The sequence below is a fragment of the Oncorhynchus mykiss genome, chromosome 22 (genome assembly GCF_057628025.1).
Source record: "Oncorhynchus mykiss isolate SJ-2025 chromosome 22, ASM5762802v1, whole genome shotgun sequence".
In the NCBI taxonomy this organism is placed as follows: Eukaryota; Metazoa; Chordata; class Actinopteri; order Salmoniformes; family Salmonidae; genus Oncorhynchus; species Oncorhynchus mykiss.
In genome coordinates, this window is record NC_143043.1 from 21358545 (window position 1) to 21372377 (window position 13833).

Below are 13833 nucleotides of genomic sequence, written 5' to 3' on the forward strand. Positions count from 1 at the left end.
TTTATTGAATTTATTGAATTGTCCATGTGGTCTATTAAAGGGCACCACATTTAATATAACATGCTTTTAAAATCCAATAAGGGTGTACAATTTCTACTTACAATTTCAAAGTGATGCAAAAGGGACTCGTTTTGTGGAACGACCCATGTACCAATCCCAGGTTGCGCCAATAAAGTGGTGCAAAGAAGTGCCACACTTTTATTCAATGTAACTTACATCAATAGTACATGGGTTCCCACTGTGTTTTATCCTCTGTCATGCTGGATGTATTTTTGTCCCTTAGATCCAGTGGACAGGAACACAGCGGCGATGAAACAGGAAGTGACCCGACTGCAGGAGATGCTCAACAACCTGGACTTTAAGAGGAAGGTGTGGGAACACTACATAGATTAGATGAACCAGCAATCAGCTATGGTTGTTACTATAGGCCTAAGCTTTGTGTTTAGCGTGTAAACAGTTGAACATCAGCGATGCCTTATCTTTGAGTAATATGCATTTATTTGAATTGGGGCCACCGTTTCTGTCATGCAGTTGCTGTCTTACACACTTTTAGTCTATACAATTCTATATGAATATTTACTATATAGATACAATGGTTAAAAAGAAAACATTTTGTTGGGCTGCAAAGTGTGGAGAGCACTGTTGCATCCAGCACGATATTGCTAGTTAGATTTTCATCTGGCACTGCAAGACAGCTGATTGAGTTTTAGATATTGAAATCTTGAGGATATTTATTGAATTCGCTTCGGGGACTATTCAACAAAACACACGTTTATGTATAATATTATAATATATGGCATTTAACAGACACTTTTATTCAATGTAACTTACATAAATAGACCTAGGCGCCAACGTTTTGTGGGGAAGCGTGGGAACTTCCTTGATTTAAAAAAAAAACTATAAAAATGTTTTATTTTAATTTTTACAATTCGTGAATGTTTATACCAATCAAAAACGATGCATACATCTGTGAAGCTTCAGGCTATAAACAAGCAGTACATACCAGAGGAAGATGCAACTCTGATGCAAAGGGGAATTTCTTTGGTTTTTCTCTATGACATTCAGAAAATGAGCTACGACCTAAAGTCGAGGAGTCAAAGAAATTGGACTTTGCTTGGAAAGAAATCTCATATGATGTGTGACTCTGTCGCTATCAATTGCTCCAATCACTTTCTGTAAAAGAGAATATATACAGTATAACTACATTGAGGGTTCATATAAATGATCCTAATAAAACATATATTGTAGCGCAATAGCATTTGGGGAAATCGGGTCTAGACTTTTCCCTATCCATTATTGATGGGATTATCATTAAATATCCTTCCTAAAAGATGTCATGAGTCTTGTTAAACCACATATAATTGCAGGAAATTAACTTTAAAAAACAACATTTTCCAAAGTCAATCATATTGGGGGAATTGAACCCACAACCTTGGTGTTGCTAGGATCATGCACTTGCCAACTGAGCAACACAGGTCCAGCAGTGAGATGTTGTTATTGTTCCCCCATAGGAGAACCTATCTAAGATGAGTGACGTGATAAAAGAGATTGATGCTCTGATAGTCTCCCAGCTGAACCCAGAGCTGATGGAGTGGAAACGCAGGCAGCAGATCAACTGTATAGGTGGCCCACTGCTCACTGGACTGGACCAGCTCCAGAACTGGTAATGCAACCAAGCTTGCTTACACACACACATACACACACACACACATTACTCAATCTTATAACTATATTCCAGAATAACGTGGGATTTTAGGTCAACCTCAATTCATGCACACCCCATCACCCTCTCTCTCTCCTAGGTTTACACTGACAGCCCAAAGTCTGTTCCAGATGAAGCGTCAGCTGGACAAACTGGGGGAACTTATATTAAAGGTGACGTATGAGAGTGACCCCATCCCACTGCAGAGACCGCAGATGGAGGAGCAGGTCAAATACCTCATCTACCACCTCATCAAAAGGTACTGACCTCAACAAAGCCGGATACCTACTCTAACCAAGTGCATGAAATATCCATATCACAAAGTGATTTTCCAAAGAACTGGAAGCATAGGGAAGCATGAGTGGGAAATAATGGGAAGTCTAGAAAACAGGGAAATGAACTTGTGACTGTTATGTTGCCGCCATCAAAATCTAGGTGGCATACACAACTGCTATTATGCTATTGTAGTTCTCTTGTAAGCCATCGTTGTGTCATCCTTTGTACAATGTCCACAGCTCCTTTGTGGTGGAGAAGCAGCCATGTATGCCAACCCACCCCCAGAAACCTCTCATCATCAAGACCGGGGTGCAGTTCACCACCAAAGTCAGGTACTGTATGTGTATTAAGATGTAACACAACTCATTACTTGGTGCTTATCAATCCATTGTTTGTGTGTACATATTAAATATACACTCACCAGAGAGTTTATTAGGTACACCCATCTAGTACCGGGTTCTAGTACTTTTGCCTCCAGAACAGCCTGCATTCTTCGGGGAATTTTACAATGTTCGGAAACGTTGGTCCATGCTGACGTGATGGCATCATGCAGTTGCTGCAGATTGGATGGCCGTACATTCATGTTGCAAACAGCCAGTTCCAACTCATTCCAAATATGTTCTATTGGGTTGAGGTCTGGGGACTGCGCAAGCCACTCAAGTAAACTGAACTCTCTGTCATGTTCCAGGCAATGTTTTTCCACTCCTGAATTGTCAAGTGTTGGTGATCGCGTGCCCACTGGAGCCGCTTCTTTTTGTTTTTAGCTGATAGGAGTGAACCTGGTGTTGTCATCTGCTGCAACAGCCTATCCGTGACAAGGACCAACGAGTTGTGCCTTCCACGATGCCATTCTGCACACCACTGTTGTGCTGCACCGTTATCTGTCTCTTTGTGGCCAGCCTGTTAGCTTGCACAAACATTATCGGTAAACCCTAGACACTGTTGTGTGTGAAAAGCCCAGGATGGCGGCCGTTTCAAATCAAATCAAATTTTATTGGTCACATACACGTGATTAGCAGATGTTATTGCTTGTGCTTCTAGCTCCAACAGTGCATTAATATCGAACAAGTAATATCTAACAAATTACACAACATATACTTAAGACTATATACATATGGACGAGCGATGTCAGAGCGGAACGGACTAAGATACAGTAGAATAGTATAGAACAGAGTATATACATATGAGATGAGTAATGCAAAATATGTAAACATTATTAAGTGAATGAGATACCGTAGAATAGTATAGAAAACAGTATATACATATGAGATGAGTAATGCAAGATATGTAAACATTATTAAGTGACTCAGATACTGCAGAATAGTATAGAATACAGTATATACATATGAGATGAGTAATGCCAGATATGTAAACATTATTAAAGTGACTAGTGTTCCATTCCTTAAAGTGGCCAGGGATTCCTAGTCTATGCCTATAGCCAGCAGCCTCTAATGTGCTAGTGATGGGTGTTTAACAGTCTGATGGCCTTGAGATAGAAGCTATTTTTCAGTCTCTCGGTCCCAGCTTTGATGCACCTGTACTGACCTCGCCTTCTGGATGATAGTGAGGTGAACAGGCAGTGGCTTGGGTGGTTGATGTCCTTGATTATCTTTTTGGACTTCCTGTGACATCGGGTGCTGTAGGTTTCCTGGAGGGCAGGTAGTTTGCCACCGGTAATGCGTTGAGCAGACTACACCACCCTCTGGAGAGCCTTGCGGTTTTGGGTGGCGCAGTTGCCGTACCAGGCGGTGATACAGCCCGACAGGATGTTTTCAATTGTGCATCTGTAAAAATTTGTGAGGGTTTTAGGTGACAAGCCAGATTTCTTCAGCCTCCTGAGGTTGAAGAGACTCTGTTGCACCTTCTTCACCTCACTGTCTGTGTGGGTGGTCCATTTCAGTTTGTCAGTGATGTGTACGCCGAGGAACTTGAAGCTTTCCACCTTCTCCACTGATGTCCCGTCGATGTTGATAGGGGGGTGCACCATATGCTGCTTCCTGAAGTCTACGAACATCCCCCTTTGTTTTGTTTACATTGTGGGAGAGTTTGTTTTGAAGGCACCACACTCCCAGAGCCCTCACCTCCTCCCTGTAGGCTGTCTTGTCATCGTTGGTAATCAAGCCTACTACTGTTGTGTCGTCTGCAAACTTGATGATTGAGTTTGAGGCGTGCTTGACCACGCAGTCATGGTTGAACAGGGAGTACAGGAGGGGGCTGTTTACTAACCCTTGTGGGGCCCCAGTGTTGAGGATAAGCAGAGTGGAGGTGATGCTTCCTACCACCTGGGGGCGGCCCGTCAGGAAGTCCAGGACCCAGTTGCACAGGGCGGGGTTCAGACCCAGGGCCTCGAGCTTAATGATAATATTGGAGGGTACTATGGTGTTGAATGCTGAGTAATAGTCCATAAACAGCATTCTTACATAGGTATTGTAAAGATGGGAGACAGAGAGCTGGTTTCAAGCGCAGGGCGCAGCAGGTGTTTATTGTAAAGGACCACAGGAGGAGGCAGGTTGCTGGGTTTCAGAGGCAGGCAGAAGGTCATACACAGGGGGTCCAAAAAGGCAACAGTACAGGCAGGGAAAAGGTCATGTCGTCCAGGAGATCCGGAAATAGGTAGGTAACAGGAAATCTGATAGGCTAAAGTACAGGCAGGGAATAGGCAAAAGGTGTCGTTAGTGAGGCAGTCAAAAACAATCATACACAGGAGGAGTAAATTACGGAAAACCAGAGCTCCGAATAGAAGTGTGTCACAAAACAAACAATACCTCACAATGATGGGGTGCAAATATCTCAACTAAATAGTGTGTGATAATGACATACAGGTGTGTGATCAGAATTCAGGTGATTGGGATCTGGAGAGCGAGCTGCGTTCAGGGGATCTATGTGTTTGAGAGTGTAAGCTGGAAAGTGAGCTGCGTTCAGGGGATCTACGTGTTTGAGAGTGTAAGCTGGAAAGTGAGCTGCGTTCAGGGGATCTACGTGTTTGAGAGTGTGAGTTGGAAGCAGACGTTACAGGTATTCCTCTTGTCCAGATGGGATAGGGCAGTGTGCAGAGTGATGGTGATTGCATCGTCTGTGGATTTATTGGGGCGGTAAGCAAATTGAAGTGGGTCTAGGATGGCAGGTAAGGTAGAGGTGATATGATCCTTGACTAGTCTCTCAAAGCACTTCATGATGACAGAGGTGAGCGCTACAGGGCGATAGTCATTAAGTTCAGTTACCTTTGCCTTCTTGGGTACAGAAACAATGGTGACCATCTTGAAGCATGTGGGGACAGTGCACTGGGATAGGGAGAGATTGAATATGCCCGTAAACACACCAGCCAGCTGGTCTGTGCATGCTCTGAGGACGCGGCTAGGGATGCCGTCTGGGCCGGCAGCCTTGTGAGGGTTAACACGTTTAAATGTTTTACTCACGTCTGCCAGGGAGAAGGAGAGCCCAAAGTCCTTGGTAGCGGGCCGCGTCGGTGGCACTGTGTTATCCTCAAAGCGTGCAAAGAATGTGTTTAGCCTGTCCGAAGCAAGACGTCGGTCTCGGTGACGTGGCTGGTAAATGGTTAAATGCAGTGGTGCGCGCTTTCAGTTTCGCGCGAATGCTTCCATCTATCGACGGTTTCTGGTTAGAGTAGGTTTTAATAGTCACAGTGGGTACTTCATCTCCTATACACTTCCTTATGAACTCAGTCACCATATCCGTGTATGCGTCTAGATTATTTTCGCAAGCTACCCGGAACATATCCCAGTCCTCATGATCAAAACAATCCTGAAGCGTGGATTTTGATTGGCCAGACCAGTGTTGAATAGTATGAAGCACGGGCACTTCCTGTTTGAGTTTCTGCCTATAACGGGAGGAGCAAGATGGAGTCGTGGTCAGATTTGCCGAAAGGAAGGCGGGGGAGGGCCTTGTAAGCATTCCGGAAAGTTTGAATAGCAATGGTCGAGAGTCTTAGTAGCGCGAGTAGGACAGTCAATATTTTGATAGAACTTCTGCAGCCTAGTCCTCAGATTTGCTTTGTTAAAATCCCCAGATAAAATAAATGCAGCCTCAGGATATGTGGTTTCCAGTTTGCATATAGTCAGTTTGCAGTAAAGTTCTTAGCGTGCCGTCGAGGTTTCGGATTGAGGTGAGATGTAAACGGCGTGATGATGACGGAGGAGGATTCTCTTGGTAGATAATATGGTTGGCATTTAATTATGAGGTATTCTAGGTCAGGTGAACAAAATTACTTGAGTTATTGTATGCTCCTAGAATTACACCATGAGTCGTTAATCATTTCCCGGAGAGATATTTATTCTTGTCTGTGCGATGTACTGAAAATCCTGCTGGCTTTACCGACTCCGACAGAGTATCCCGAAAGAGCCATGTTTCTGTGAAACAAAGTATGTTACAGGCCCGATGTCTCTCTGGAAAGAAATCCTTGCTCTAAGCTCATCAGCTTTGTTATCCAAAGACTCAACGTTAGCGAGTAATATACTCAGAAGCGGTGGGTGGTGTGCGCCTCCTAAGTCGAACCAGCAGGCCACCTCGAGTGCCTCTCCTCCACCGGTGATGTTTTGGGTCGGCCTCCTGAATAAGTTCAATTGCTCTGGGGAGAGCGAACAAAGGATCTGCTCCAGGTAAGTTGTATTCCTGGTTGTAATGCTGGTAGTTCTGGTGAGTTACCGCTGCTCTAATATCCAATAGTTCTTCCGGCTGTATGTAATGACACAAAACATTTCCTGAGCTAATAATGTAAAAAATAATACATAATAAAACAAAATACTGCAAAGTTTTCTAAGAGCTAGTGGCGATGCGGCCATCTCCTTCGGCGCCATCATCTATTTGTTGGTAATCCAACAATTTGTTAGTTTCTGGCACCGATGATCATACCACGCTCAAAGTCCCTTAGGTCACTCGATTTCCCCATTCGAACGTTAAATGGAACAGTAACTGAATGCCTCAAAGCCTGTCTGCCTGCTTTATATAGCAAGCCACGGCCAAGTAACTCACTATCTGTACCTAATAAACTGTCAGGTGAGTGTATGTTTTCGCTAAATATTTATGTTTTGTTACTTTTCTGTCTAGATTGCTGGTCAAACTTCCAGAGGTGGATTACCAACTAAAAGTGAAGACAATATTTGACAAGTGAGTATTAGTGTAATGTAACACAGCAATACAGTGCCTTGTGAAAGTATTCGGACCCCTTGAACTTTGCGACCTTTTGCCACATTTCAGACTTCAAACATAAAGATATAAAACTGTATTTTTTTGTGAAGAATCAACAACAAGTGGGACACAATCATGAAGTGGAACGACATTTATTGGATATTTCAAACTTTTTTAACAAATCAAAAACTGAAAAATTGGGCGTGCAAAATTATTCAGCCCCTTTACTTTCAGTGCAGCAAACTCTCTCCAGAAGTTCAGTGAGGATCTCTGAATGATCCAATGTTGACCTAAATGACTAATGATGATAAATACAATCCACCTGTGTGTAATCAAGTCTCCGTATAAATGCACCTGCACTGTGATAGTCTCAGAGGTCCGTTAAAAGCGCAGAGAGCATCATGAAGAACAAGGAACACACCAGACAGGTCCGAGATACTGTTGTGAAGAACTTTAAAGCCGGAGATGGATACAAAAAGATTTCCCGAGCTTTAAACATCCCAATGAGCACTGTGCAAGCGATAATATTGATATGGAAGGAGTATCAGACCACTGCAAATCTACCAAGACCTGGCCGTCCCTCTAAACTTTCATCTCATACAAGGAGAAGACTGATCAGAGATGCAGCCAAGAGGCCCATGATCACTCTGGATGAACTGCAGAGATCTACAGCTGAGGTGGGAGACTCTGTCCATAGGACAACAATCAGTCATATATTGCACAAATCTGGCCTTTATGGAAGAGTGGCAAGAAGAAAGCCATTTCTTAAAGATATCCATAAAAAGTGTTGTTTAAAGTTTGCCACAAGCCACCTGGGAGACACACCAAACGTGGAAGAAGGTGCTCTGGTCAGATGAAACCAAAATTGAACTTTTTGGCAACAATGCAAAACGTTATGTTTGGCGTAAAAGCAACACAGCTGAACACACCATCCCCACTGTCAAACATGGTGGTGGCAGCATCATGGTTTGGGCCTGCTTTTCTTCAGCAGGGACAGGGAAGATGGTTAAAATTGATGGGAAGATGGATGGAGCCAAATACAGGACCATTCTGGAAGAAAACCTGATGGAGTCTGCAAAAGACCTGAGACTGGGACGGAGATTTGTCTTCCAACAAGACAATGATCCAAAACATAAAGCAAAATCTACAATGGAATGGTTCAAAAATAAACATATCCAGGTGTTAGAATGGCCAAGTCACAGTCCAGACCTGAATCCAATCGAGAATCTGTGGAAAGAACTGAAAACTGCTGTTCACAAATGCTCTCCATCCAACCTCACTGAGCTCGAGCTGTTTTGCAAGGAGGAATGGGAAAAAATGTCAGTCTCTCGATGTGCAAAACTGATAGAGACATACCCCAAGCGACTTACAGCTGTAATCGCAGCAAAAGGTGGCGCTACAAAGTATTAACTTAAGGGGGCTGAATAATTTTGCACGCCCAATTTTTCAGTTTTTGATTTGTTAAAAAAGTTTGAAATATCCAATAAATGTCGTTCCACTTCATGATTGTGTCCCACTTGTTGTTGATTCTTCACAAAAAAATACAGTTTTATATCTTTATGTTTGAAGCCTGAAATGTGGCAAAAGGTCGCAAAGTTCAAGGGGGCGAATACTTTCGCAAGGCACTGTATGTGGCGCATTTGCTTCAAAGTGATCGCGCTTTGCAAGCTCTGTTAATATTTCAGAAACGTAATGTTTCATAGACATCAAGATATTCTTCTTTGATGTTTATAAGCAAGCTAGCACTACATTACTGATTAATTTATGTACTGTATTATCTTCCCTGTGTGTAGGGACCTCCCCCCTGGTAGAGTGTGAGTATATCCATGCAACCTCAATGTGGGATGTTCTGTGGGGATTTCCTGTTCTTGTTATTTATGCCAATATTGAACCTTCTCATGTGGCATGTGTGAACATTGTTCTTTGGGAAGGGTGATTGTTCTATGTGGAACCATACTGACCCCAAGAACCTTTTGAGCCCTTCAGTAGTTATTTGTAGTTCAAATAAGGGTTCTTTCCGCTTTTAGTGATAATTAAAATGTAGGGTCATGGCTCAATATAATATTTTGGGGCGTGGCTTTTGCACAGCTTTTTTTGTGCAACAATGAGTGAGAGTGTCATTCTAGTTTATCTAATATGTTATGTTATGCTGTTACATGTTATACAGTGGTGTAAAAAAGTTTTTCTGATATTTTTTATACTGAATGTTATCAGATCTTCAACCAAAACCTAATATTAGATAAAGGGAATCTGAGGTTACAAATAACAAAAAAATGCATGCTTATTTTATTTATTTAATTAACAATTACACTCAATAACTGATTGTGCCACCTTTCGCTGCAATGATTGCAACCAAATGCTTCCTGTAATTGTTGATCAGTCTCACGTCACCGTGGGGGAATTTTCTGTGGGTTTTCAAACATGAACTGATCGTTTTAAGTCCTGACACAACATCTCAATTGGGATTAGGTCTGGACTTGGAGTAGGTCATTTCAAAACGTCAAATTTGTTGCTTTTTAACAATTTTGATGTATACAGTTGAAGTCAGAAGTTTACATACACTTAGGTTGGAGTCATTATAACTCGTTTTTCCACCACTCCACAAATTTCTTGTTAACAAACTTTAGTTTTGGCAAGTCGGTTAGGACATCTACTTTGTGAATGACACAGTCATTTTTCCAACCAATTGTTTACAGACAGATTATTTCACTTATCACAATATTTCACTGTATCACAATTCCAGTGGGTCAGACGTTTACATACACTAAGTTGACTGTGCCTTTAAACATCTTGGAAAATTCCAGAAAATGATGTCATGGCTTTAGAAGCTTCTGATAGGCTAATTGACATCATTTGAGTCAATTGGAGGTGTACCTGTGGATGTATTTCAAGCCCTACCTTCAAACTCAGTGCCTCTTTGCTTGACATCATGGGAAAATCTAAATAAATCAGCCAATACCTCAGAAAGCAAATTGTACACCTCCACAAGTCTGGTTCCTCCTTGGGAGCAATTTCCAAATGCCTGAAGGTACCACGTTGATCTGTACAAACAATAGTACGCAAGTATAAACACCATATGACCACGCAGCCGTCATACCGCTCAGGAAGGAGATGCGTTCTGTCTCCTAGAGATGAACATACTTTGGTGCGAAAAGTGCAAATCAATCCCAGAACAACAGCAAAGGACCTTGTGAAGATGCTGGAGGAAACAGGTACAAAAGTATATCCACAGTTAAACGAGTCCTATACCGACATAACCTGAAAGGCCGCTCAGCAAGGAAGAAGCCACTGCTCCAAAACCGTCATAAAAAAGACAGACTACGGTTTGCAACTGCACATGGGGACAAAGATCATACTTTTTGGGGAAATGTCCTATGGTCTGATGAAACAAAAATAGAGCTGTTTGGCCGTAATGACCATCGTTATGTTTGGAGGAAAAAGGGGGTGGCTTGCAAGCCGAAGAACACCATCCCAACCGTGATGCACGGGGGTGGCAGCATCATGTTGTGGGGGTGCTTTGCTGTAGGTGGGACTGGTGCACTTCACAAACTAGATGGCATCATGAGGAAAGAAAATGTTGTGGATATATTGAAGCAACATCTCAAGACATCAGTCAGGAAGTTAAAGCTTGGTCACAAATGGGTCTTCCAAATGGACAATGACCCCAAGCATACTTCCAAAGTGGCTTAAGGACAGCAAAGTCAAGGGATTGGAGTGGCCATCAGAGCCCTGACCTCAATCCCATAGAAAATTTGTGGGCAGAAATGAAACAGCATGTGCGAGCAAGGAGGGCTACAAATCTGACTCGGTTACACCAGCTCTGTCAGGAGGAATGGGCCAAAATTCAACCAACTTATTGTGGGAAGCTTGTGGAAAGCTACGTGAAACGTTTGACTCAAGTTAAACAATTTAAAGGCAATTGTACCAACTTCTGACCCACTGGGAATGTGATGAAAGAAATAAAAGCTGAAATAAGTCATTCTCTCTACTGTTATTCTGACATTTCACGTTCTTAAAATAAAGTGGTGATCCTAACTGACCTAACTAAGACAGGGAATTTGGCTAAGATGTATTTGGCTAAGGTGTATGTAAACTTCCGACTTCAACTGTACTTGTTTGTGTGTTTTGGATCATTTTCTTGCTGCACAACCCAGCTGTGCTTCAGCTCACAGACAGATGGCCTGACATTCTCCAGTAAAATTCTCTGATACAGAGCAGAATTCATGGTTCCTTCTATTAAGGCAAGTCGTCCAGGTCCTGAGGCAGCAAAGCATCCCCAAGCAATCTTATTATCAGCGCCACGCTTGACTGTTGGCATAAGGTTCTTACTGTAGAATGCAGTGTTTGGTTTTCACCATCTCATCCAAAAACGTTTACTCAAGTTTGCCAAAAAGCAACTGGAAGCACCTGGATGATCATCAAGGATTTTGGAAGAATGAGTTTAAAGCAATTCTGCATAGAATAGTGGGCCAAGATTCCTCCACGGCGCCTTGAGAGACGGATAAAAAAACTACAGGAAGCGTTTGGTTGTAGTCATTGTAGCTAAAGGTGGGACAACCAGTTATTGAGTGTAAGGGGGCAATTACTTTTTCACAGCACTGTATATGACTATGGCCAGTGACGGTGTCTTGTGAAAGACTCACATATGGCCGTGCGTCAATTGAGAATTGTCAACTAAGACAGTAGTTCTCAATTCTCTTCTCAGGGACCCCCAGCTGTTCCAGAGCTAGCACACCTGATTAAACTTGCTAATAAACACAATAATAAAACTATGAAATTTTAACAATATAATGTGGCTAATTAAACCAGAATTAAAAAACTGTATGGTTCTACAAATAACCTTTGAGATTGAGAAAGGTGTTTTATAGAACCATTCTCCATAAAGGTTCTATAAAGAACCATAAAAAAGGGTTCTATAATAGCCCCAAAAAGGGTTGTAACCATAGCGGAACCCTTTTTTTGGTGCTATATCAAATCATTATTAATGGTTCTTTATAGAATCTTAGGAAATCGTTCTTTATAGCACATGTTCCATTTAGAACCTTATGAGTATGGTTATTTTCATAGAACCTTCAAAAAAAGGTTCCATATAGCACCAAAAAGGGTTCCTCTATGCTTACAAGCCAAATGAACCTTTATTTGGCGCTATATACAACTATTTGTTTTTAGTGCGTAGTGAGAACAGTGACAAAGAGAGAAATATGAGATGTGTTTGATTACTTATCAGTTGACACAGTTTAAGTAAGCAGAGTAATGCCCTTTTCAGCTGCCTGAAATCCAACTTGAATTTGAGTTGTTTCTACCCGCTGCATGTGTTTGCCATGTACAGTATCTTAGCTAATTCTGTTGTTGTTGCTGTTCTGTGTTTGTATGTGTCTGCGCCTGTGTATGCTTAGTTCAGACTACTAACTACGGCTTTGCCCCATCCCTCTCCATTCAGAAATCGTCAGTTCTTCATCCTGACTACCACCACCAAAGTAATGGACGTGGAGGAATCATCCAATGGCTGCCTGTCTGTAGAGTTTCGACACTTGGTAACCTCTGACTTTCACTGTCCCCACTAACACACTGACATTTTAATAATAATTCAACCTCAATCTGTTCATCCACAGGTTTAGTGAAACATTTTAGTGGACTCAAACTAATGTGGTTCAATGGGGCTGGCTGTCAAGGGTCATATTGGAAATAACAGACAACTGTTTGCAAAGACCCTGTTATATAGTAAACATTTTTCATTAAGATCGCCCTGGCCTAGCTGTACATGACATTGTGTGAACAGTTCATTTGATATTAATGTAAGTATATTTATTATGCATTGATATCCTATTTGTATCTTCTTCAGCAGCTGAAAGAGAAGAAATACGTTAATGGAACCAAGGTGAACGAGGTGAGAGGAGTGATATGAAAGTTGAACAAGACTTTTAGTTTTTCCATGAATGATGGTTAAGGGTCAGTGACGCAGGCCTATCTAAGATTACACTCTAGTAAAGTGACATTTGGAACATGGCCTTCAGATTTTTTTGCTATGGTAGAACTGCTTTGTCGAGCCAAAGATGGTAGATAAATGAAGATGTCCCACTCAGGCTGTTTACCATTGAAAAAAATGGGTTATTTTCGGTCTGCTTAACGGGGTGGCTCTCCCATAGGCACCAATGCTTTAGCAGCTGGGTCTGATCTGCTTAGTTTATTGACTGTAATGTAACCAGAAAAGATTAGGGAGTAGGATGTCTCGCTTCTTCTTCTGTATCTTTGTAACAACTTCAAGAGATATATTCTGGTCAACCAGAGATCAAGTCATTGGACACAGAAGTGAATTAAGAGTTTAAAAAACTTATGATTTATTTAGAGGTAAATATTTTGTTTTACTTTGCCTGAGGTTGGGGTAGCGTACTGGTTAGAGGTAGCCTAGTGGTTAGAGTGGTGGGTCAGTAACTGAACGGTTGCTGGCTCAAAACCCTAGGCTGACAAGGTAAAAATCTGTCGTTCTGCCCCTGAACAACCCACTGTTCTCCAGTAGGCCGTCATTGTAAATAAGAATTTGTTCTTAACTGACTTGCCTAGTTAAATATATAATATCTATAATAACTCAAAAACACTTCCGTTAAGAAAGAGGTAGTTGCTTTCTTAAAACAGTAGAAGGCAACATTGCCAAGGATTTGCAAAATGTTCCCCTTAATTTGAAGTTTTAACTCCTTTTCAGAACAATGGTG

At 41.9% G+C, this 13833-nt stretch overlaps 1 protein-coding gene across 2 annotated transcripts in view; it reads left to right on the forward strand.

The window, feature by feature from the left end:
- Positions 1–13833, forward strand: part of LOC110501546 (signal transducer and activator of transcription 4) — a 35206-nt gene that overhangs the window by 13483 nt on the left and 7890 nt on the right. The window contains exons 6-13 of one of the 2 annotated variants that reach the window (XM_036958922.2): positions 284–369; positions 1512–1663; positions 1803–1961; positions 2218–2310; positions 7043–7102; positions 8917–8937; positions 12564–12657; positions 12966–13010. In XM_036958922.2, coding sequence (XP_036814817.1) covers positions 284–369; positions 1512–1663; positions 1803–1961; positions 2218–2310; positions 7043–7102; positions 8917–8937; positions 12564–12657; positions 12966–13010 — 710 coding nt within the window. The remainder of the gene's footprint in view (positions 1–283; positions 370–1511; positions 1664–1802; positions 1962–2217; positions 2311–7042; positions 7103–8916; positions 8938–12563; positions 12658–12965; positions 13011–13833) is intronic. The other variant, XM_036958923.2, reaches the window with a different exon arrangement.